Source organism: Herpailurus yagouaroundi, unplaced genomic scaffold (assembly GCF_014898765.1).
Source record: "Herpailurus yagouaroundi ecotype Mexico unplaced genomic scaffold, PumYag 29, whole genome shotgun sequence".
NCBI lineage: Eukaryota > Metazoa > Chordata > Mammalia > Carnivora > Felidae > Herpailurus > Herpailurus yagouaroundi.
In genome coordinates this window covers 92,717,855-92,745,598 of record NW_024412377.1, presented here as the reverse complement: position 1 = coordinate 92,745,598, position 27,744 = coordinate 92,717,855, and the positions used below count along the sequence as shown (strand labels likewise).

Below are 27,744 nucleotides of genomic sequence, written 5' to 3'. Positions count from 1 at the left end.
ATCTTCACATTTACTGGGTTGAATTAAAAAAAAAATTAATGTTTATTTATTATTGAGAGACAGAGAGACATAGAGTGTGAGCAGGGGAGGGATAGAGAGAGGGGGAGACACAGCATCTGAAGCAGGCTCCAGGCTCTGAGCTGTCAGCACAGAGCCGGACGTGGGGCTTGAACTCAGGATCTGTGAGATTATGACCTGAGCTGAAGTCCATTCCCTAACCACATGAGCCACCCAGGTGCCTCTTGAATGTTTGTTTTTTAACATCTTGAACTTCTGTCTCACTGAGAATGAGGTTTCATACCATCTGTGCTGGGATATTATATGTCACTAAATAAGAGTCATAGCGGCAGGGATGTTTTTCTTCCCCTTGTTCCCAGCCCACTCCCAAATCGGTGAGTTTTATGGATTTTGTGCCTGATGTTTGTTTTTTTTTCTGCTACCTTATGGTGTGTCCTCAGACCAGCACTCTTTTTGTTTGTTGGTTGGTTTGTTTTAAATGAAGAAGATTAAAAAATCCAAATGGCATCTAAGAAGTGTAAAGGCTTCAATGGCCAAAATTATTTTACATTGTTAGTCTTTAATATTATAGAATGTGAAATAACATACAAAGAATTTTCTTTGCAACTTCAAAATTGATCCCTGAAGAAAGGGAATCAGCTTTCTATTGCTGTCTCCAAATAACCTGAACAACTTCTTAACGAGCTCCTTCAGATCAATGGCTTCTGACTGTTCCTGTGGCTAGTCTATCATTCTAGCTTGCCTTTTATTTCCAGCATTTAGCCAGTTACTTGATTCTACAATTATAATTATTGAAGTTACTAACCCTCTCTTGCTCACCTCCATCCCAGTAGCCCCATTTCCTGGTCCTCCCTTCCTTTCCTTCTCATAAACCATTTACCCTGGGTTCAGGAACAAACATCTCTGGGTAGGCAGGACACTTGGAGTTCATGTTAAATATGGAAATGGAAATACAGTCCTCCGTGTAGCTCATCTGCCCTTGTCTATTTGTGTCTGGACTTGCATCCAGTCTTGTGCCTTGTTTCTGACCCCAAGTCCCCATCTCACAACTGATTCTGATAAGTGATTCCATATTGTGTTGTTCTCTGTGCACCTTAATAACTGCTATCATACTTCTCATTGGTGACAATATGCTGCTTTCTGAACTTAAATTTGTTCAGTGTGGATGTCCTTTCCCATTCCAGCAGGCAGATCCAGATCTGCAAATGGCTTTTCACATTGATAGATCAATTTTTCTATAGTGGGTTTTTTTACTGAGATGTGGCTTTCTTGGTCCGAGGCCTTAGTAAAATTTACAGGGACTCCATTCTCTTTTTGTCAAGAACTTGAATTATAAAAGCTACATAAGGAATCATTGGATTTCCTTGAATTTTTTAGTTGGTATATACAGGTTATGTCAATAACTGAACGTCTTTACTTACATGTTTTTACTAAATATTTTGTCTCTGTATGTTATCAAACTTTATTAAAAAGGGTAACTCATCACTGAACTTTACATTCTGCCAAAACAGACACATTCTCAGGTGATGTCTTAAGTTTGAAAATCTAATAACATCCACATTAATGTGAATACGGACAATTGTTTATTCTTCATACCAACACATATCCAAGTAAGGTCCCATAATACTGGATTGCGACAAGGAAGAAAGCAGATACAATTTTAAATAAGTTGATACCAGATGGTGTTTATTTAAATTACACTGTCCCTATTTTTAGACAATGCTGAAACTATAGCATTGTTTCTTTAACTTAGCTCCAATAAGTCACTCACCAAATACCTAAGTAAGTACACTACAGTGACTACATATAAATCTCTGTCATGTAGGGGCACAACTCATTTGCTATTTTTGAATCCGAGTGCTTTGTGTAGAGTCAATTTGTTGTCAGAAAATGCTTTCAGAAAAGCAGCATCTTCTCTTTCTCTCCCTGCTTTATTTGAAAATAGTAGTAAGACTCTGAGTGGATGAGGCTAATGGTCTCTAGGCAAGACGAGAGACTTGATGTCCTTGATCCTGCTGCTCAGAAACATGTGACTGTTCCACCTTGAAAGACTGATTCACTCTCTTTCACTTCCCCCAGCTAGAATCCTTCTCACCCAATGCCACTGGGGATTCCATTTATTTTACCTCCCAAGGGATTCTGTAGGTTGCAAATTTCTCACGCAGGTCAAATTTCAAAAGAGCAGCATGGCAATCCACTACTAAATTGACACCCCACCTGACCTCTGCCTCACTGAAGAGTTGGACTTCTGAGGCTTTAAATATTCACATTTAATTTCAGCTACCTGAGAGTGCCAGCTTCAGCAAGAATGAAAGGATGCCCTGTGGCATCTGTCCTTACTGATTAATTTGAATATATACTCCAATACAGATTATGAAGGCTTTGCTAATGGGGATTGGTGGAGTTGCTGCTTATTTTTTTTTCCACATCGATGTTGAAAAAAGAAAGGAAGTAGAGAAGAATGAGGATCTCTTCCCCGCCCGCCCCCCCCCCCCCCGCCATTGGAGAGTCACAGACTTTTATGAAATGAGCATAATTTAATATTGTTCTTATTGTTCTCAGATTGTTCTAAGATCATGTTACTTATTTCCTATACTTGTTTTCTCAAGTTATACACTTGGTAGGTTATATTTGAAGTCTTCAAAATTAGCTGACTGTATCAAAGGTCTTCCACCATTCTCAAGTTCCTCATTAGACTGGGCTTTCTCTGACCCACTGTCATATCCAGGTTTTCCCCCAGTGTATCCAGCAGAATGTAGACGGTAACTGCCTGCTGAATACATGATTGAATGAATATAAATGTCACATTCTTCGAGGTGCTTTCCCACCTAATCTGTGTTCCTAACTACTTAGATCTATTATTTAAATTTAAATTTTGTTTAAAGCTAATACATGTTTACTTTCTGGTGTTCATGAGAGAAGTGGCAAATGTTAAAATCTAAACTTACTTTTGGAGACATTGATTCATACTGACTTCCACTGACAAATTAGTGGCCAGCCAGTCCTAAAGAATTATAATATAATACATTCCATTCTGACTAGAAAAATCCAAAACTACACTTAGTTTCAAAAACTTAAAGTTGGTGCCAATTAGAGTCATCTTTCCCACATGTGCTTATTATTCAAATTAGCTGGAGCCTCTGTAAACATTTAGATTTCCAACTCATCCCCAGAGAGCCAGAGGCAGCACCCAGAAATCAGTATTTTTTAACAAGCTCCCCCATGAGTGTTGTGATCAGGTAATTTTGGTAACCAGTGAATTAGAGTTCACCAAGATGTTGCAAGATTGTTCTTGATGAATATGTGGCATTCACTGTTCAGGGCCAATAAAATCTTACTGTAAACAGAGTTTTGGATTACGTTCTTTTATAGAATATCCAGAGTATAGTTGCAATTTTTTTTTGATTTATGCTTTTTAAAAACCTGGATAATTTGAGGGAGGGAGACAAATAGAATATTACCAGCTTCTTTTTTTCCCCCAAGAAGAAAGCCCTCATGGTGTGAATTCAGGTTTATTTAAACACCATGACATTATGACTAATATATTGGATGAGAAAATCCATTTTCATTTCTAATTTTTCCATATAAGAAGGCTTCCTGAAATTTATTATTGTTTTACTTTGGCTTATAACCTTAAAAATTAAATACTGAAAGTGTCTGTCAAATTTTGCAATTTTCCTGCTAACTGCAATAAAAAACAGCTCCAGGCGTATAAAACAAATGTCACTTTCATGAGAGGAAAGGAACATTTGGCTTTCAACTAAAAAATATATCTGAATCCATGTTGTAGAGAAATATTAAAGTTGGTTAAATGTTAGAAAATGTAGACTAGAAAGAGAAAAATAAGATTGTAGAGATCGTAATGAGGTAGTGTCATCACGTGCTCAATCATGAAAGATAAAATGTAGAATTTTGTCAAAAAACAAAATGTTAAAATAAATTATAGTTCTTATGTAAGTTCTGAGAAGGTAGTGAGAAACTGACAATTCAATGAAGAGAACAGGCATCTATTTCTCTTCAGTTGACTTTTGGCATACACACACAAATACATATACATAATATACGTTGATACGTATATTTAGATACTCTTACATACATATATACTTTTTCCTTGACATCGCTTTCCTGAGGCTTAGTCTGTTATGACTAATAAAAACCAGAAAGGATATTCATACATTTTTTAAAAAAATTGACATTCTTACATTTTTAGTATTTCATTTACACCACCTGTGGTAAACCTAGAAAATTGCTATTATTTTGAGATTGTTTTTCTGAAGTAATCTTATTTCTGGATCTGTATCACAATTCAATATAAACAGCCTAAAATCTATTAGAGCAAAGTGGTCAATAAAAACAGAAGGACACATAAAAGAATTAGAAAAATTTTTGAAAATATTTCCTTGGAAAGGTACATACAGAAAACATTTCACAAGCACATGTTTTGCCCTGCAACATTCAATTTATTTGTCATATTTGTGTGGATGAAAGTTTGTAGTTGAATTTGCACTTATAAACATTGCAGACTTTCTCCCTTATGGAAAGTAACCATGGGAAAGAAGACACAAATAATATTAGGAATCAATAGGAAATGGCTTATTCAGAAAAATTAATTTCTGAGTATAAGTAATATACCTAGTAAAAATAATAATAATAATAACAAAGCACAATAGTTATTTGGATTATATATAAACATTTATTTTGATTGGTATATGTATATATTGGAATGTGTGTGTATATATATATGGGTATATATATATATACACACCCATATATATATATGGTTATATATATATATATATATATATATACATATATACACACACACACACACACACATATATATTTTTTCCAAGTGTTCAAAGAACTTTTACAGTTCCTTCTTATACATTATTTCTTTATCATAATAGTATTGCTATATTCTTATGTACAGTTTGTTGGTGTTTGTCATTCCCTTTAGGAGTAAATAGTAAACTTACCTAAGGCTTTTCTTCAACATACCAAATTATTTACAATACCATTAACAAACTGGCTAAATTTAATTTTAAAACTACCAATTACATGGTATAAGTTTATCCAATTGTTATGTTTCTAAATATTAAAATGGTTTAACTCTTCAGAAATTTTTACATTGAATAGATGATAGTGATTTATTGGCTCCCATAAGAATTCTGGCTTATATCCTGTTCACCAAGTATCAATTTACTTTCATAGGTGACCAACTTGCCAGTGGGAGCCTATTTTTTTTACCGTAAGACTTATTTGGGGAATGTCAAAATCATATGTTATAATAAATGTGGTTCCTAAGTCCATGGATTGATAGTCATGGTCTATTTTGTGTTTCTAGAGGCAGGTTTCTGGGGCTCTACATTAATTTGAAGGTAGACTAAGTTTGTATGCTACAAAGCCTAAAGAAATCACTGCAATAACATCAAAAAATTATACCAAGTAAGTGAACAACAACAACAACAACAACAACAAAATCTTAACTGGAATCATTAAAAAAACTTCAATTAATCCAAAAGAAGATAGAAACAAAAAAAAAATGGAAAAAGATGCAACAAGTAGAAAATAAGCAGAAAGATGATAGATTTTAAACCCAATCATATTAATTTTCATATCAAATATAAATGGCTTAAATGCTCTAGTCAAAAAGCAGAGATAGTAGGATGGAAAAAGGAGACCCAACTATATGCTGCATAGAAGAAGTGCATTTCAAATATAAGGTACAAATAGGTTAAAAGTAAAAGAATGAAAAACACACACCAACATAGCATTAATCAAAAGAAAACTGGAGTGCCTCTATTAACAGCAAAATAGAATCCAGATCAAAAAATATTTCCAGGGATAAAGGTCATTTTCCAATAATAAAGGAGCTAGTTGATGCAGTGGACTCCACAGTCCTAATTGTTCACACATCTTTTAACAGAGCTTCAAAATACATCAAGCAGGGGCGCCTGGGTGGCTAAGCGTCTAACTCCGGCTCAGGTTATTGATCTCACAGTTTGGTTTGTGAGTTCGAGCCCTCTCTCTGCCGGGCTCTCTGCCCTCAACACAGATCCTGTTTCAGATCCTTTATTCCCCCTCTCTCTGTCCCTCCCCTGCTTACATGCTCTCTCTCTGTCTGTATCAAAATAAATAAATAAATAGAAATACATTCAAAATACATCAAGCAAACGCTGATATAACTATAAGAAGCAACAAAGAACATCACAATTATAGTTGGAAATTTCCACATTGCTCTTTCTGTAATTGATAGTACAAGGATATAGAAAATCAGTAAGGATATAGAATACCTGAATACTATCAAGTAACCTGGTCAACTTGATGAAAATTTTATATACAGTTCAGACAGATAATAAGTGTATTAACATGCAAATGCCTAATCTATTAATTAAAGGCAAATTAAAAAATTGTTTACATATAATCATGAAATGACAAGCTTAATGTAAATGGAGTCAAAAATATTTAATCAGTACAACAGTTTAGTCATATTTTTCATTCTACCTCCTCCCTAAATCAATCTATACAAGGATTTTGCTATTACAGATATGCTTTTTAGTGAACATTACACATGGAAAATGTATGAGAATACTTATCTCTTTTAAAATTAATTTTAAGAGCTATATAATTTATGAAGTTTAAAAAGCTTCATCTTACGGAACAGATTTTCATTTTCTATGCATCAGAATGCCTACTGTGAAAAGGTGAAAGGTAGGAACTGAAATAGTTATTTACAATAAATCATGGCAGATATTTGACTACAGTCAAAAATACATTTGAAGACAGTTTCACAAAAAACCCTATATACACCCAATCTAAGATGCTACTGATTAGAAAACATGCCATTATTTTAGGTTCCTCTAGAAAATAATAAATGCCTCCAATTAAAATTATGACATTGTAAGATATACCAATTTCTGAGATGTTAAAATGTAAAATGTGTGTGTGTTCTGAGATGTTAAATGTATCTCTAGATGCTAAATGGATGTGTTCTGAGATATTGAAAGGTAAATAGGTGTGGGTTTTATAATCTAAACCTAAAGATATGTCTCCCCTGAAATGAATTTTATGTGAAGTGAATTCAGACTCTGTTGACTCACTGAAATAGCCATCTAGGCTTAGTATTTCTTGGAAAATTAATAAATTCTCTGTCTTGAATTTTTGAAAAAGCAAGATATTCCCAACTCTCTGCTGGTGAATAATATACTAGGGAATAAAAGGGCTACACAAAATGGAAAAAGTCATTGTGAACTCAGAAATACTTAACGTATTATATATTTCCCCCCAAATCCTTGAAGTAAGAAGTTTGTTTCTGTTGATGTCTTTAGAAAGCTAGAGTTCTTAGCACAAACATTCCAAGCAATGAATGAGTTTCAGTGTCATTGGCCCAACTAAGGCTATATTTTAACATCTGGCCCAATTAGTTATTGATATGAACCCTGAGCACTTCCATTTTCTAGGGCCCCACACAAATTCAGACCAGGAGATACTACAGGAAGATATTTAGAATGGTAAGAACATTTAGAAAAACAATTACAAATAGTATAGTGTAGAATTGGATGTTGCAATAATATATATTTATTACCATAATATTAAAACAGCTTACACAGGTTAAAAATACTAAACAAATCTATGAATTAAAACACAATGAAGGAAACTGAGCAGAGAAACATCCTGTATTTTAATTTTGATGAAACAGTATAATCAAAATTTGTTCATTTCTAAAATTCCTATTGTCAAAATAATCAAGGAAATATATAACTTAAAAATCTTTTAGTTAATTTTTAAAATATTTTTTGCCAAACTACATTTTTTGCCTAATATCAGTAACGTTTTTTAATAGTAAAGTTAATAGTGACAAGTATTCAGACAATAAGTATTTACATGTGCTTTAAGTTAAATTATTCAAGCTCCTATTAGGTTTATAAAATATAAGCAAATTTTACTTAGCTGCATCTTAGATAATTGATACTATGGAAAATGTTAGAATTTTTAATTTAACATACATTTTTCAGTGGATATAGCCATTATTTTTAATACATATGTCTAAGCAGTTCATTCAGTCATATTCAGATAGAGTTTGGTCCTTCACTTTGCATGTTATAAACCACCTGGATCACTTACCTTATCTTTTCTTTGCTTTTCATCCTGGTATACAGTCCAGTGTTCTCCATCATTGCTGTATGCTAGTTTGTAAGAACCTACGAACTGTACATGACCAAAATCTTTAGCTCCTTGTGTAATGATGCCAGTTACTTTGGTAGGGACCAGAAGGTCCACCTAAAAAAAGGAAAAGACATAATTTAAATGCCACAGCAGAGTCCATTATAAATGTGCAAGTTGCTCAAATTCAGGAGATTAAGTAACATACATGTTAAAGCCAAAGATCCACTGATGATTTGTATTTTGAAACTGATGACTGAGTCTGTGATTGGCGAATAATTTTGACTTTGCCACTGGATAAACTTAGTTGAAAACCTGAATAACTATTTTGACTGTTTTAAAATAAAATGATGGTCATTTTAGTCTATAATTCCTTTAGCTGTGCAGTTTTGTGCAACTAAGATTGAACAGGGCAGGCAGGGCTGATCTTCTTGGGATGAAGGTCTTCCCCAGCTTGTCTTCCAGAGCTTGTGCTTATAATTCAGTTTTCTGACTTTACTGGTCATTTCAATTTTAATAAAAATCAGACTCTAGTTGTATACACATTAGGAATAGAAATGATATTATATGTATCACAGTTAAACATTAAATACAAAGTCAACATTATTTCCATGAGTTTTAATCAGCTCAGGAATATATAATTGAATAATAGTAATCATTGTACAATGAAAATCTTGTTTAGAAAACTACAATTCTAAAAATGTTGAGGAGAAAGTTGGACATTCTTCAAAAATGAAAGAGGATTACAGTATGCATCCCTGACTTGTGGGATCTGTGCTCATGAGGTGTTTTTTCCTACAAAATACATACTTACAAAAGCAAAACACGCATGGAGACTCAGTAAGCATTAAATTAATCAAGATATGATTGAAATGCAAAAGACAGCATTGATTTTCATGAAAAAGAATACATAACATTGAATAATTTAGTAGAATTCTGTTCTCTAATTCATGAAGCTTTTCTTATATCTTATTATGTTAATTAAAAAAATATAGGAATCTTTGTTTTCCATGTGGACAAGTCTCATAAGAGCTTTACCTTTAGGTTTATTAATGTTCCTTGATCTACAGCTTCCGCTCTCCTTCCACAATAGCGACCTACTTCCTCCTACTTCCTGTGACTAAGTGCCCTGCTTCCATCCTTGATCTTATCATCTTTCACTGTCATGATCCCATATGTGACCTTGATGGCTTTCAACCACTATGTCCTTTTGTTTCTATTTCAGGTTCTTTATCCTTTGAGATGTATGCAGCCACAAATAGACAGTCATGGGTCAGATATAGTCCACGAATGAAAAGAGAGAGCCAGGGTGAATGTACTGAATAGACCATATTTAGTGACTGTATTTAGATGCTTTTCAGTAAAGATATGAAAAAAGTTCCCAAAGTTTCACAGCCTAGGCAAATTTCTTTAAAAATTCACAGGGGATTTGACCACTTTTTGTAACACTGTTTAATTACAGACATCAGACTCAACTTGGACAATGAATTAAGACAGAAAACTAACTTTAATTCTTTATTAAAATACTTTAGAAAGTTTATCAAAACTAGAAAATATTTTTGTTTCTGCATATTTCCTAACATGTAGTATATCATTTAAAATATCTATCCTGCAGCAAAGCAAGGTGGCAAAATGACGATACCTGGGAAGGAAACTTTTGTTGCCTCATACACACTATGCTAAGTGCTTTCTTGTGTGTCCTCAATGAATCCTCTCTAAAGCCCTGTACAGTACCTTTGAGATGAGGGAACAGAGGCTAATATATTATGATGTGTGATCCAAAGATATATAGTGAGTAAAGGGAGGATACTAGATTCAAATTCAACATTCTGATTCAAAGTTCCATCATACATAAAAATTCTCACTCAATGATTTCTTGCTATTCTTTGTGATTATTTCAGAAATTTCTGGAGAATCTCAAAGTTTCCTCACTACACTCATTAAACTTACAGAAACTCTAAGCTCCAAACCAAAACAATCCTGGATTTATAATACGAGAAGAGCCCTGTAATTTTTGTTAATGTTTGTTTACTTTTGAGAGAGAGAGAGAAAGAGAGAGAGGGAGAGAACATGTGCACATGAGTTAGGGGAGGGGCAGTGAGGGAGGGAGAGAGAGAATCCCAAGAAGGCTCTGTGCTGTCAGCGCAGACATGGGGCTCAAACCCACAAACCATGAGATCATGACCTGAGCCGAAATCAAGAGTTGGACACTTAACCGTCCGAGCCACTCAGGTGCCCCAGAAGAGCCCTGTGTTTTAACATGAACTTTGGCTCTGTTACTTCACCTATCCAGGCTTAAAAATACAGATTGCTTTTGTTCTAAGTCCAAATATAATTGTGCAGACACCTAGGCATTGCTACTGGTCTTCAAAATGCTTTTAATGTTGTTGACACTCAATTAAATGGGCAAAAAATCTTCCAACACTCTGAGTCACTGTGTTGCTTGCAAGGCTATAAACACACAGGAACTCAAACTGTCTCCAAGAATATGAACATTTCCATGGCTTGATTCTTCACTCTTTAAACCTCTATGAGTGTTTAGCTACAATGACGCAATGAAGAGTCTTATAGCGTATCTCTTTTTCTGTGGTATTTCTTAAAGTCAGCTGGGTTTCCTGCTGGGTGGAGATGTTTTCTCCTTAAGCTGTGTTTCTTGGCTCTTTCTAACAGATACGTTTTTCTCCCACTCTAACTGCTCCCCTTCTCCAGCTTTTTTGTTTGTTTGCTTGTGATCTAGAAATGTTTTTCTTTTTTCTTCCAGTTAAGTAAATTTCTCTACTTTAATAGTCAGCAATCTGTTTCAAGCTGGATTTGTCCTAAAATTTGCTACTTAATGTAGCAAAAAAACTTAGAATACCAGGCCTAAGCAAACCTTCTTTAATGTAAAAATAATCAGCATCCCACACTTAACACGAAGCTGCTGCAACAGGGTATATACAGATCTCACTTTGAAACACACTCACACACATGTCACCCTCATGTTCAGCATGCAGGATGATCCCAGAAAAGCTCATTTATCTGGATCTATGCTAACCCTAAGCTCATGAGCACTTTGCCCTCTTATGGATCTTCTGAGTTAAACTTGTACTGCAAACATGCTAGACAAAATGCCTTCAGCTGCTTTAGATAGACCTTTACCTCCAGAGGTTTGGCTCAAATACAGCAGGTTATTTAGGGCATTGAGCTGGCGTATGGGTAGACATTTGGCTTAGTGCTCTGCTCTTCATGTCTGGATCTGTATTAAATGTGCCTTATATGTAACAATCCCTCAATAAAAGTTTTGCTGGATTGAGTTAAAACTACTTCCTAAGTATGTTCTATGGACAAGAACCAACCATGCCTAAGGAGGCCACAAGGTACCATAGCAGAAAATGCCAAGAGTCTTTCTCTTGTTTCTGTACAGAGGATAACACCATTGGTCAAGGAAATATAGTATCACAGTGGCACCAACCAATTTTTATGGGGAAAGGCAACTAGTTAAAAATCTTCTCCGATCTTCTTAAGGGGCAGTCTATTGTAGAAGAGCTAGATGGTCTGGGTTCCCCAAATGGCTCTGCCCTCACTAGCTATATGCCCTTGGGAAAGCTACTTTATTTCTCTACATCTCAATTTCCTTATCTGAAAAATGAAGATAACAACCCTCATAGGATTTTTATGAGGATTAGGTGAGTTAATACTTACTAAGTGTGTAAAACAACATATAAAATATACTAAGGGCTATAATAGAATCTGGTAAGAGTAAAACAATAAATAAATCTGGGGAAATAATCTATTATCACTCTCAGAATGTTATTAGAAGCATAAATACAGAAACAGAGAAAGAGAGTGGTTAGATTGTCCTACAAGCAACTTCTGGAACATAGTATATTTTGGTCACCTTCTTAAAAAAATAGTAATTTCATCTTCAATTAAAATAGAGAAAATGTGAAGCAACTGAAATTCCCATTTATGGGTGAAATGTTTTACTAAAAGTAATATAATTTTATGGAATGTTGTACATCCTCATTTGAATACTAAGATTAATTATTGGAGGGAAATGGTTCCAAAATAATACTAAAAGAGAGAATTAGATTTGAAATTATGGTGAGTGATTTATTTTCCTTTAATTATATGAGTAAAAAATGAGAGATTCATATATAGAGAGGCTTAAATGACATAGAAGTAAAGAAAAAGGTATTGCATGAGGGTTATGTAGGAATGCAACTCTTATGTTCTAAAACATCCTGTAATGTTTTAGTGAAGCATAAATATTTTTAGAGTGTCTAACTTAGGAAAATTATAGAAAAACTAAGAGCATTTGTTTGACAAAGGTCAAGATAAATGGCATTTCAGATATCTGCATAACAGCTTGACAGATGGTTCCCTGGGAGAGCACACTAGGAAAGTCAGTTGATTTTCACAGAGATGTTCTTAAAGGGGTGAGGAAAATGAAAAGTGATACAGATAAACAGGTGTGCAACTGTGGATATTTTACATATAAATAATAGTAATAGTAATAATAGTAATAATAATGTGTAATGGCTGTGCAACAGTCTCTGTTATAGCTACATGATAAATATGAAAATTATTTAACAAGTCTCCTATTGATAATCCTTTAATTTGTTTCTACTTCTTTGCCATCAGTAAAAACTTAGAATGAACTCCCAAGTTCATATCTTCATTCACCGATGCAACTATTTCTTGTAGGCCTAAATGACCTGCCATTTGAAATGTGATATGCATTGTTTCCTTTCTCTCAAGAAAGATTATACACTTGCATCTAGGGTATATGATAAATCTTTCTCTGCATAGTCACCAATCTCATGTTTTATAAAATTTTACATTTATGACAATTCTGAAAATGGATTTTTTATATTTAATGTACATAAATGGCAACAAGTGGCATTTAATTTACATTCTCCCAATTGGGTTCAGTCTCACTAATAACATATACAGATGGTCTCTTTAATGTCCTTTATTTATTAGATGTTAGAGACTTTCTAATTGTTTTTAAGAATTATGGGCTTACATGGTATCAATATGGGCTTCTGTTATATTTGTTGCTTTATTTTCTTAATTTTCTATGCCATTTCATTTTATATTTTACACACAAATTTTTAATTTTCCTGTACTTAAATCTATCAATCACTCCTTTTGTGATACCATATTTTTTATATGCTTAAAAAGATTGTTCACTTAATTAAATCAATCAAATATGATCTACATATTTACCTATGATTTCCTATTATGTTTTTTTTTCTTTCTTTTTTCTTTCAACACCTAAACCATCTCGACTTTATGGATATGTATGATGTGACATTCTTTTTTGCAAGAATGTAATTTTTGCAACACTTTTTCCCAAATAATCCATTTCTTTATTTTTCTCCCTCTACCTGGCTGATAGTTACAAGGTTTGCTCTTTATTTTGAAATTAACACTATGACTCAGGGTCATCACCCATCACATATTAGGATATATTTTGGTGAGAGTCTCTTTTATTGCTTATGGATGGAATCAAGTGGGTCCATTCAAGCTGTAGCCTAGTTTCTGGGGGAGGGAGGTGTGGTCAGAAGGTTTTCTGGTTTTATGGTTTAAAATGTTGCTTCTTCCTTTTTTGGTATCTTCCATTAGGAGGTCAGTTATCCAAAGACAGGCTCTTTACTTCTGATTTTTCTTATTTATGTTCTTTTCTCACTCATAATGTTCCTTTTTTATTACTCTCCATTCTGTCCTCAATATTATGGATTTTATTTTTGATAATGCAATTTCTACTGCTACATTTTAAAATTTCCTTGAAACACATTATTATTAGGATACCTCCCTCATCATCTCAGGATTCATTTTATCCTCTCTGGTATTCATGGAGAAAATTCCTTTGTACTTTATATACATTCTAGTAATCTGCTGTTCTGATAGGAAATTTTCTATTTTCGCAATTTTTCTTCATGCCTTTAGAATAATTTCTATCTTATTGTTGTTCTACAAATTGAAAAATAAGCCCCATATCATCTTGTTTTATTTTCCTTTACTTGAACAGAGAGAGGACAGTCCTGATGCCAGCACACTGGTCACAAGTGTCCCCTTGGCCCCTCACCAGCTATTAGGCAGTTGTGAGAATTCTCTTTCTGACCTTCAGATGTCAACACTGCCTCTGGCCTTTTTACCAATGCCCAGCAGAAGTTTAGGCTGAACAGTTTAGCTAGTCTGAAGGACAAGCCTCTCTACTCTTGCTGTTTTTCCTCTGAATATTGTAAGGATAATGTATTCTCTTGATAACATAAAACCCAAAGCATTCTCTTGTCAAATATAAGATCCCAGGGGCAGGCAAGTTTGTCTCTGTTGTTCATCTTGCACATGGCACACAGTAAGTATTCAATAAATACATATTGAATGAATGCTTTTACATTTTAGGATTCAGTGAGCCAACATGTAGCCAACATATATTTTACTCTACCTAGCCAACTTTGATTTAGGAGGCAAATGGGTGTGATGGGACACTGGGAGGGAGAGCAGGGGCCACAGCATACAGTTTCTGCTTGTAGTAAAATGACGGTTGGGCTCTCCAGACACCAAAGCAGGCTCTGGGTCTTGGCCACCACTGTTCTGATTTAGATATTGGAATAAACACGCTCTAGGCACAGGGGATTCAGCCCAGGGGCCTGGAAAATCACCAAATGGCATATATTTGTATGCATACTTCATGGATGAGGAAAGCGAATCAAGGGTTGCAGTAGAAGTTGAATGAGTCAATATGACATAAGCAATTTCCTCATAAGCTCAACATAGAAACACTTAAAATCAGGCTTGCTCTCTCAGTTCCAGAGGAAATGTGAGAGAAAATTCAACCAGACTTCACTAAAATTATGTGTAAATGAAAGTCCAATGATTTAAAATTTTCTCATTCAATCTCAAAAAAATTTAAAAGACAAAACCAACCAAATTATATATTATACATTAGGATTAACATAATATATAGACTGAATCTAATGCCTTTGTATTGATTTACTTAAATCATGATACCAAAAGGGAAAATAAGTTGATTTTCTCTTCTTTTTTTAATGAGTGACCTTTGTAATATTCTATATAAATTTTATTTTTTGAATTGTTTTGAAAAAATATTCTCAAACAATTGTAGTTAGAAGTAACTAAAATCGACATTAGGTTAACAGGTAAGCTCTTACCCAATTTCTCCAAATCCTATGTCAGAAAGAATAAAGTATTTGACAAAAATTATAAAACTTAGAAAATTATTAGGGAAAAGAATCATACTTGTCTCATTGGGTTATGAAAAGTGACTTTCTGCTGAGCTCACCAAAAATAAGATCATCCTGAGAGAGTAGAATTAACATATCTTTATTTACCTTTCAAGCTTGATTTTGATTAGGCTGGGAACTTTGACTTATTCCATGAATAAAAATTCAGGGCAATGGCTAATTGAATTAGTCTGCAATTGATAGGGTCATTATTAATTAGTAAGTGGAGACTTAATACAAGACTTTGATCAAAGAACATAATGATATCCGATAAATATTGTTCAGATATCTTAATTAGAGCTGTGCCAGAGCCCAAATGCAGCAGAAAATAAAGAAAATTACTGGTAAATGATTTGCATGTAATTTAAAAAACATAGCACAACTTTTAAATAGGAATTGAGGTAGTTTGTTATTTAGTGCTTTCTGATAGCACAATGAGAGGGGAGCCAAGGTAAAAATTGTGTCAGCATCTTTTATAAAGCCGGAGGTTCACTGAACTGGCAATCAAATTTGCATGCACTTCAGTGGCCAGAATTTGGTTGATTGTTCGCTTGGAAAGCCTGTTTTGAGTATATTTCTTTGGCAACTACTTTACTGAATATAATTTTACCAAAGGCACTTATATTTTATATAACCATTGTGTATTTTAGAGATTGACATTTACAAATACAAAACATCTATACACGAATATGTGTGTCGATATGTGAATTTACACAAATCTTCTTGTTTTGGGACAAATACATAAAACTCATGAGAACTCTGAAAATAAAACACCCACAGAGTAAAGCATACTGCAACAGCAAATCACAATGCATATCTTAATTATTATGAGGACCTCGAAAGGTAGGAAACTTGACAGAACGCACACCCTATTTTTATGTACCATGCTGGCTGGAGGAGCTATGCATTTGAGGTTGATATAAAACTTTGCCATTCTCACAATTTGTATATCATCCATAGAGTCCTGTGCATGATTTGGTTTCATCAGACCAGGTGAGCCTTCACACTAGATTTTCAGCCTTACCTTCACATATGCACATTACATGGTGACTGATTTTTAGGCTTCAACAACATCCTTGCAAAGAGAACTAGATGTAACTTTCCTCCCTTGCCCTTACAAAAGGAAGTGGAAAGAGGCATGGACTCTCAGGAATCAGGCGTGAAGGCGTAAATTCTTCAAATTGCTTTGGGAAAATGTACCATCAGTGTCAACAGCTAGAAAATAGCCCAGGTCAACGTGTTGCTCTGAAGTGATTGGAGGGGAAAGGGAGGGATGTGGCTCAGCTGTCTGTGGATTACAGGGTTAAGAGCCATTGACACAGAAAGTGAATGGCCCTGAAGGGTGGCTTTGTAAAAACAATCTTTTGTCCAAAGGATAAAATATACATATAGTATGGATAAAAAGGATACAAGGTATTTCCATTCAAATGCATGGTCAGTAACACTGTCAGCATTTTATTTGTGTAAAAAGGACGAGCCTGGCTTTGGTGGATCTGGCAGGGCTCTCTAGTCCCTAGGACACCAGTCACCACACATCATAATTGTAGTTTTAAAGAGCCTCAGTGACAGCCCTGGTTATAGATTTCCTCATGGAATACCCATAAAACCAATGTGTTTTGTTTACTTATATTAATTTATTTATGGTAAAAATATCTCCTCTATATTCTTCCACTGCTAATTTCCATTAGTTTTGTTCCCAAATAGAAATAAGGAGCAGCTATTGTATTCTTGAGACTCCAATTTTATCAAGCTTCTCTTTGAGGTCCTAATATTAATTTTCCATTTATTCTCTTTAATACAGTGTCTAAGGTCTTTTGAGCTTATTAAGTGGTAAAGTATGAAACTGGGTGCTGGATGCTGATAAAATCTAAGTACTACCTTATGAACATATTTTAATTAGGTTCCATAGTGCAATGTGGCCTAGATATATTTATAATAAATTCCAAATAGGTACATGCCTAACAGTTACAGTGGCATGCCTTGAATATAGGGTATATAACTTTCATAAAATATGTCCTTCTTGATTGCATGTGAACAATAAGATGCTAATATTTTCCTTTTTTCAAGAAGTAGCACTAGGTTTAAGGGACTATCATATATTTGCTTGTCTTAGAACAAGAGCTCATTTATTTGTGCAATCAGCTCCAAACAATCTCATATTTTAAAAATCACATTCTTTAACTCTAAAATTATTCATGCACTAGGTTTTCGATTACTGTAAAATAGCTCATAAAGCACAGTCTTAAATTAGGTATAGAATTAATAAATCACTTGGAACAAACTCATTCTATTAAGCTTATTTAATTTTTTTGCATATGTACCCAAGATTTTTAAAACTCTCCAAGTTATAGCTCACTTCACTAAAGGATCACTTATAGATTTAAATGAAGAATTTCATGAGACATCTCCCACCCTTATGGTTGAACATCTTTGCAATAACTGTCTTTGATATCCCATCTGAGACTTTAGTCACAAAGCTGCTGAAGTTTATTAACATAATTTGCAAAGAAAAAAAAACAGAAGTGAAATAAGCAGAAAGTAGGGATACCAGTCCCTTTCATTTGTTATTATAAACACTTAAGGATCCTAAAATCCAAAAAGATATTTTTGTCAAATTTGAACACTGGTTTAAAGAAAACAAGAATCATATAGAAATTATTAGATAGAATGACACTAAAAACATAATTTTAGAAAGTTATTTATAATGGAATCAATCAGCAAGAGATAAAAACAGAAACAAACAAACAAAAAACTATTCATCTTCATAAATAACTCACAAGATTTGTCACTTGATCTTGTGGCTTATCAAACCTAAAAAGGTATTTTTCTCATTACAGAGAAATCTGGTACATTTCAAGAAATGCTGAAATATCTGTTAGTTTAGGAATCAGAATATAACTTTTGACACATCTATATGTTAAACAGAAGCACTGGAGGTCCAATGCAAGTGACTTTTTAAAGTTTCCCCTTTCAAGACACTTGGGACAAAGGTCGCATATATAATTTACTACCTCTTTAATACCCTATGTTCTAAAAAATGACCTTGTAATGCATTGTCTCCAACTCTTTTGCAAAGTAACGTTTTCTTTAAAAAGTAACAGCAAGTGGGAGCATGGAAGATGGTGGCGTAGGAGGACACTGGGCTCATCTTGTCCCGCTGATCGCTTAGATTCCACCCACATCTGCCTAAATAACCCAGGAAACCGCCAGAACACTAGCAGAACGGACTCTCTGGAGCCAAGCGTAGAGGAGAGGCCCACAGAAGAGGGTAGGAAGGGCGGGGAGGCGGTACGTGCTACATGGACTGGCAGGAGGGAGACGGGGTGGAGGGGCGGCCTGCCGGCAAAGCAGAGTCCCCGAGTCTGGCTTGCAAAAGCGGAGGGGCTGGACTGCATGAGTTCTGACAGCCAGTGGGACCTAACATCTGGAATGTTATAAGTCAACAGCTCTGCTCAGAGAGCGGGAGGGAGAGAGGACACTGGGAGGAAGAGGTGTTGAGCCCTGGAAGACAGAGTTCAGCTCGGCGGTGGGGAACAAAGGTCATCCCTCTCTCCCATCCCCCAGACGAAATCCCAAAGGGAACCAGTTCCCCTTCACTGAACCTGCTTGCACCTCACAAACACCCAATGCTGTGTTTCTAGGATCCATCCCTCCGACGGGTCTGCCTCCCTCCCAGTGGTGCAGGGCCCCTCCCACAGGGGACCACCAACAGCAAAGTAGCTAAGCCTGCCCCTCCTGCCCCTCCTGCCCCTCCTTCCCCTCACAGATCTGCCCTGGCTAATATGCCCTTGGCCAGATCCCATCTAAGCAGCACCACAAGCCTGGCAGTGTGCAAGTAGCCCAGACAGGGGTCACACCACTCCATAGTGAGTCCCTGACCCTGGGAGAGGGGAGGATAAGATACACACAGTCTGACTGGGGCCTCAGTGGCGGGCTGGGGGCAGACATCAGGTCTGACTGCGGGCTGCCCACCAACACAAGTTACTCCGGACAGCACAGGGGAAGTGCCCTGCAGTTTGGAGCTACCGCAGGGACTATCCAAAATGATGAAACAGAAGAATTCTCCTCAAAAGAAACTCCAGAAGTAGCGACAGCTAACAAATTGGTCAAAACCGATTTAAGCAATATAAGAGAACAAGAATTTAGAGTAATAGTCATAAAATTAATTGCTGGGCTTGAAAAAAAGCATAGAGGGCAGCAGAGAATCTACTGCTACAGAGATCAAGGGAGTAAGAAGTAGTCATGAGGAACTAAAAAATGCTATAAATGAGGTGCAAAATCAAATGGAGGCGGCCATGAATTGAAGAGGCAGAGGAGAGAATAGGTGAATTAGAAGATAAAATTATGGAAAAAGAGGAAGCTGAAGAAAAGAGAGATTAAAAAAATCCAGGAGTATGAGGGGAGAATTAGAGAACTAAATGATGCAATCAAATGGAACAATATCTGTATCATAGGAATTCCAGAAGAAGAGAGAAAGGGGCTGAAGGTGTACTTGAACAAATCATAGCTGAGAACTTCCCTGATCTCAGGAAGGAAAAAGGCATTGAACTCCAAGAGGCACAGAGAACGCCCTACAGACGTAACTTGAATCAATTTTCTGCAGGACATATCATAGTCAAACTGGCAGCTAGGGATAAACAGGCTCTAACTTACACAGGTAGAAACATAAGAGTAGTGGCAGACCTATCTACTGAAACTTGGAGGCCAGAAAGGAATGGCAGGGAATCTTCAATGTGATGAACAAAAAAAAAATACACAGCCAAGCATCCTTTATCCATCAAGTTTGTCATTCAGAATAGAAGGAGAGATAAAGGTTTTCCCAAACAAGCAAAAACTGAAAGAATTCATCACCACTAAACCAGCCCTACAAGAAATCCTAAGGGGGATTCTGTGAGTGAAATGTTGCAAGGACCACAAAGTACCAGAGACACCACTACAAGCATGAAGCCTACAGACATCACAATGACTCTAAGCCCATATTTTTCTATAATAACACTGAATGTAAATGGACTAAATGCTCCAACCAAAAGATATAGGGTATCAGAATGGATAAAAAAAATAAGACCCATCTATTTGTTGTCTACAAGAGACTCATTTTAGACCTGAGAACACCTTCAGATTGAAAGTGAAGGGATGGAGAGCGATCTATCATGCTACTGGAAGTCAAAAGAAAGCTGGAGTAGCCATACTTACATCAGACAAACTAGACTTTAAATTAAAAGCTGTAACAAGAGATGAAGAGGGCATTATATAATAATTACAGGGTCTATCCATCAGGAAGAGCTAACAATTATAAATGTCTATGTACTGAATACGGGAGCCCCCAAATATATAAAACAATTACTCACAAACATAAGCAACCTTATTGACAAGAATGTGGTAATTGCAGGGGACTTTAATACCCCACTTACAACAATGGATAGATCATCTAGACACAGGATCAATAAAGAAACAAGGGCCCTGAATGATATATTGGATCAGATGGACTTGACAGATATATTTAGAACTCTGTATCTGAAAGCAACAAAATATACTTTCTTCTCAAGCGTACATGGAATGTCCTCCAAGATAGATCACATACTGGGTCACAAAACAGCCCTTCATAAGTATAAAAGAATTGAGATCATACCATGCACACTTTCAGACTACAATGCCATGAAACTTGAAATCAACCACAGGAAAAAGTCTGGAAAACCTCCAGAAGCATGGAGGTTAAAGAACACCCTACTAAACAATGAATGGCTCAATCAGGCAATTAGACAAGAAATTAAAAAAAATATATGGAAACAAATGAAAATGAAAATACAACAATCCAAATGCTTTGGGATGCAGCAAAGGCAGTCCTGAGAGGAAAATACATTGCAACCCAGGCCTATCTCAAGAAACAAGAAAAATCTCAAATACAAAATCTAACAGCACACCTAAAGGAAGTAGAAGCAGAACAGCAAAGACACCCCAAACCCAGCAGAAGAAGAGAAATAATAAAGACCAGAACAGAAATAAACAGTATAGAATCTAAAAAAAACTGTAGAGCAGATCAATGAAACCAAGAGTTGGTTTCTTGAAAAAATAAACAAAATTGATAAACTTCTAGCCAGGTTTCTCAAAAAGAAAAGGGAAATGACCCAAACAGATACAATCATGAATGAAAATGGAATTATTACAACCAATCCCTCAGAAATACAAGCAATTATCAGGGAATACTATAAAAAATTATATGCCAACAAACTGGACAACCTGGAAGAAAGGGACAAATTCCTAAGCACCCACACACTTCCAAAAATCAAACAGGAAGAAATAGAAAATTTGAACAGACATATAACCAGCGAAGAAATTGAATCAGTTATCAAAAATCTCCCAACAAATAAGAGTCCAGGACCAGATGGCTTTCCTGGGGAATTCTACCAGACATTTAAAGCAGGGAAAATACCTATCCTTCTCAAGCTGTTCCAAAAAATAGAAAGGGAAGGAAAACTTCCAGACTCATTCTATGAAGCCAGCATTAATTTTATTCTCAAACCAGATAGAGACCCAGCAAAAAATGAGAACTACACTCTAATATCCCTGATGAATATGAATGCAAAAATTCTCAAGAAGATAACTAGCAAATCAAGTTCAAGAGCATTTAAAAAGAATTATTCACCATGATCAAGTGGGATTCATTCCTGGGCTGCAGAGCTGGTTCAACATTTGCAAATCGATCAATGCAATACATCACATTAATAAAAGGAAAGATAAGAACGATATGACCCTGTCAATTGCTGCAGAAAAAACATTTGACAAAATCCAGCATCCTTTCTTAATAAAAACCCTCGAGAAAGTCAGGATAGAAGGAACACACTTAAACATCATAAAAGCCATTTATGAAAAGCCCACAGCTAATATCACCCTCAATGGGGAAAAACTGAGAGCTTTTCCCTGAGATCAGGAACACAAAAGGGATGTCCACTCTCACCGCTGTTGTTTAACATAGCGTTGGAAGTGCTAGCATCAGCAATCAGACAACAAAAGGAAATCAAAAGCATCAAAATTGGCAAAGATGAAGTCAAGCTTTCACTTTTTGCAGATGACATGATACTATACATGGAAAACCAGACAGGCTCCACCAAAAGCTTGCTATAACTGATACATGAAGTCAGCAAAGTCGCAGGATACAAAATCAATGTATAGAAATCAGTTGCATTCTTATACACTAATAATGAAGCAACAGAAAGGCAAATAAAGAAACTGATCCAGTTTACAATTGCACCAAGAATCACAAAATACCTAGGAATAAACCTAACCAAAGATGTAAAAGATCTGTATGCTGAAAACTATAAAAAACTCATGAAGGAAATTGAAGAAGATATAAAGAAATGGAAAAACATTCCGTGCTTATGGATTGGAAGAATAAATATTGTTAAAATGTCAATACTACCCAAAGCTATCTACACATTCAATGCAATCCCAATCAAAATTGCACCAGCATTTCTCGAAGCTAGAACAAGCAATCCTAAAATTTGTATGGAATCACAAAAGACCCTGAATAGCTAAAGTAATATTGAAGAAGACCAAAGTGGGAGGCATCACAATCCCAGACTTTAGCCTCTACTACAAAGCTGTAATCATCAAGACAGCATGGTATTGGCACAAAAATAGACACACAAACCAATGGAATAGAATTGAGATTCCAGAATTGGACCCACAAGAGTATGGCCAACTAATCTTTGACAAAGCAGGAAAGAATATCCAATGGAAAAAAGACAGTCTCCGAAACAAATGGTCCTGGGAGAACTGGACAGCAACATGCAGAATAATGAAACTAGACCACTTTCTTACACCATTCACAAAAATAAACTCAAAATGGATAAAGGACCTGTATGTGAGACAGGAAACCATCAAAACCCTAGAGGAGAAAGCAGGAAAAAACTTCTCTGACCTCAGCCATAGCAATCTCTTACTCGACACATCCCCAAAGGCAAGGGAATTAAAAGCAAAAATGAATTACTGGGACCTCATGAAGATAAAAAGCTTCTGCATTGCAAAGGAAACAATCAACAAAACTAAAAGGCAACCAGTGGAATGGGAAAAGAGATTTGCAAATGACATATAGGACAAAGGGCTAGTATCCAAAATTTATACAGAACTCACCAAACTCCACAACCGGAAAACAAATAATCCAGTGAAGAAATGGGCAGAAGACATGATAAACACTTCTCTAAAGAAGACATCCAGATGGCCAACAGGCACATGAAAAGATGCTCAACGTCACTCCTCATCAGGAAATGCAAATCAAAACCACACTCAGATATCACCTCACGCCACTCAGAGTGGCTAAAATGAACAAATCAGGAGACTATAGATGCTGGCGAGGATGTGGAGAAACGGGAACCGTCCTGCACTATTGGTGGGAATGCAAACTAGTGCAGCTGTTCTGAAAAACAGTGTGGAGGTTCCTCAAAAAATTAAAAATAGATCTACCTTATGACCCAGCAACAGCACTGCTAGGAATTTACCCAAGGGATACAGGAGTGCTGATGCATAGGGGCACTTGTACCCCAATGTTTATAGGAGCACTTTCAACAATAGACAAATTATGGAAAGAGCCTAAATGTCCATCAACTGATGAATGGATAAAGAAATTGTGGTTTTTATACACAATGGAATACTACATGGCAATGAGAAAGAATGAAATATGGCCTTTTGTAGCAAAGTGGATGGAACTAGAGAGTGTTATGCTAAGTGAAATAAGCCATACAGAGAAAGACAGATACCATATGTTTTCACTCTTATGTGGATCCTGAGAAACTGAACAGAAGACCATGGGGGAGGGGAAGTGGAAATAAAAGTTAGAGAGGGAGGGAAGCAAACCATAAGAAACTCTTAAAAACTGAGAATAAACTGAAGGTTGATGGGGGATGGGGGAGGGGAAAGTGGTTGATGGGGGATGGGGGAGGGGAAAGTGGTTGATGGGCATTGAGGAGGGCACCTGTTAGGATGAGCACTGGGTGCTGTATGGAAACCAATTTGAGAACAAATTTCATGTTAAAAAAAAGTAACAGCAAGTGATATACATGGGTAAGTAGAGATTATACTTTTAGGAGCAAGAAATATCACAGTTTCTGGGGAGATTGAAAGGTTAATTGTGAAGAAATAATGTATTCTTTTGAAACTTTCAGGTCAAAACAACAAATACGGCTGTATTTTCAAGGTGGAAACAATAATTTAAAATAATCTAACAGTAAAAACCCAAACATTAACAATGTATCTAACATTTCTGCACTGAGAATGCTTTTTGATATAGCGTTTTTGTAGATATGCTTTATTAGATTAAGAAATTTCCTGTCTAGTATTTATTTGTTTCAGAATTTAAAAGTCATGAACAGATATTTAACTTTATTAAATTTTGTGTCTATTTAAATTGAGATGATCATATGAATTTCTCCTTTAATTAATGATATATAACAAATGGCTACAAAACCAACACCTAATCAACACCAGAACTATAACAGTGACAATATCTATGGGGGTACTTTCCACTGTCTCCCTGCTTCTCTTAACCATGGTTACTTAATCCTACCTTTTTCATTAGTTCCTGGCTTTTTGAAACACATTTTTATTAGACATGAGTGGACCAATAAATAATATTTACTTTTAAGTTGTTTTTAAAATTTATAAAAAGGGTATCATATAGTAATCTTCTGGGACTTGCTATTATCATTTAATACTATACTGCTAAGATTCATCTATATGTTTATATATGGTTATATATTTATTTTTACTATTGTGTAATACTCCATGAGTACAAACTAGGCAATAAGACCCAGTGAATACCACGAGTATTTGAATATTTCCAACTTTAGCTTTTAAAAATCAGTGCTATAAACCCTCTTGTTCTTATCTTGTAACATACATATTTGAATGTCTTTTGTGATTATGTATCTAGGAGTGGAATTTTTTGCTCATAGAGTATATGAATGTACAATTCTATAAGACAAGGCCAAAAAATTTCCAGAATGATTTTACCAATTTACTCACCTACCAGCAAGCTATATATATTCTTTACCTTCAATTTCCTATCTTTGTGTTTAACATTAGATTTTCTAAGAAGTTTTTCTAAAGTTTGAACACTTTATGCATTTCTGCCATAAGTTCTTTAAGTAAACCTACTTAAACTTTGATGGATTCTATTCAGTCACATTCTATTTAAGACTCTTGAATCTCTGTTTAGAAGTGAGAGTCTAAATCATTTTCTCTTTTTGTACTTCTGCCCAGTTTAGGTACCAGAAACCTACGATTTCATAGAAGAATTTGGGAAGCCTTTCTCTCTTTGTTTTCTACAAAATAGTTTGTGTAACTCAGAGGGCATATGTAGTTTGAAAGCTGTAAAGTCTGCCTTAAAGTCTTTAATGATGGCAGGTTGATTCAGGGTTTCTTTTTTTCTTTTCTAAAAGAAGGCTCTAAGCCTTCTTTTCAAACCGTAGGTCTATGCTTTCTGTAGCATACTCCTTCATTATAGTATGTATCACATGTGCTTGCAGTAATGTGTTTATGAATGCCTGTCCTCTACTACATCTTGAGCTCCTGGAGTACTCTAATCATGTTTTAGTCATCTTTGCATCTTCCAGGCTTATTCCAAGGTATGCATATGTTAGGCATCCAGGAACACCTTTACTGGACAGGTGGATAGATAAGATGGGAAGAGACTGGCTCAAGAACACAGGTTGGGGTTAGTTTTCAAAGTATAGCAGGACCACCTTTTTTTCATAGAGAAGTAGCAAGGAAAAATGATGTGTAAATATCTAAAGAAATGTCTGAGTGAAGACAATGATTTTCTTGAGAAAGAAGTTTTAAGGTAGAGTATTAAGAATGTCATATTTATACTCCACGGCACTGTGAATCTGGCAGCCTTGATCAGTATAGTATAAACTTTGGGAGAAGAAGATTAAAGTTAATGAGAATGACTTCAACACTTTGTCAGGAATGCAGAATGAGGTCCCTAGATTCAAAGAATGTTAATAAGAACAAAAAACCCAGGGACAATCTGACAGGTGAAGGACAGGACCTTTTTTTTCCTTTTTTTTTTTTTTTTTTTTTTGTACTGTTTACTCAATTTAATCAGAACTTAAATCAAGATAAAGAGTGCCAAACTGACAGCCGATGACAGCCCTCAAGAATAAGAGGGGGTTATCACATCCAGGTCTGAAATGGGTAGATAAGTTGCTGGGAAAAGAGGAAGAAGTTAGTAGAATACCAAGTCACATGTCATTTTGCCAAGTAAGTTTCAGAATCAGGAGGCTGAGGGACCAGTAGGGCTTGGATTCTCCTGCCAGGGCTAGAAAGGTAGACTATGCAAATCTGAAAACAACATTGGCTGAAGAGGCCAGCCCCCAGGGAGGGCAGACATGGGGACAAAGAAAAGGGGCTAAGTCAGGCAAGTTGGTCCAGAGTATCTTGGGAGACAGGATGTTACAGTCAGCTGATGGAATTTCAGGAACCCTAGAGTGACAAAAGACAGAAGAGCTGCTACAGAGGTTTGCAGACCTAAGTCCAGCAAGACATACTGTATATGAAGTAGAGTAAATAAAAGAGGGTGTATTAGATGGGGGGCTAAAAGGGGTTTTGGAGATGGCTGGCAGAACACAATAGGTAAAATTCCAAGCACAGATACTCTGTATCTAGGAGCAGAGACACAGGCATAAGACTATGTCCCCTCAGTGGCTTTTCAGGAAATACTGGTGACACTAAATTTGGGAAGGGATGGAATATCATGCAGAGTATCAACTGGGAGGCCAAATAGGGTTGTGGTCCGAAGCTGTCTATGACAACAGAGAGGGACAGCAGCAATTCTAATGATGCCTGACTGACACTTCATATGACAGGGCTTTCCATGTGCACGGTCTTGTGAGATTTACTCCAAAGCCTGGGACTCTGGAGGATGAAGCTGCAAGTATGGATGAGGTACTCTCAACTGTGGGGGCTGCAGGTGTGCAGAGGTTATTACACTGTGGAATTCCATCCAGATCACTGAGGGTCCTGAAAAGTGCTGTATTAGAAGTCAGCTCCTCTTCCACTTATCCCTGGCATAAAATGCAACCCATTCATACCCTGACAGCTTCTACCTATGACAGACTAGATATGACACTGAAAGGAGAGGGGGAAGCAGGGCTTTCCTGCATGGGTAATATATTATAGTACTACGCAAAGATTCCTACAATTTTAAAATTCCCTTGATTTGCTCCTCAAACATTCCCTTGATTCTCTCTCCTTCCATCCCAAATTATGTAAAAGGAAGAATGCAGGGTAAGGGAGAAAGCTCTTTGTACTTGGTGTCTCTAGATCCCTCTTTGTG

General features: G+C 35.9%; 1 protein-coding gene across 2 annotated transcripts in view; it reads right to left on the bottom strand.

Moving 5' to 3' along the window:
- Positions 1 to 27,744, bottom strand: part of EDIL3 (EGF like repeats and discoidin domains 3) — a 421,318-nt gene that overhangs the window by 15,870 nt on the left and 377,704 nt on the right. For both annotated transcript variants that reach the window (XM_040449290.1, XM_040449299.1), the window contains one exon: positions 8,143 to 8,298. In XM_040449290.1, coding sequence (XP_040305224.1) covers positions 8,143 to 8,298 — 156 coding nt within the window. The remainder of the gene's footprint in view (positions 1 to 8,142; positions 8,299 to 27,744) is intronic.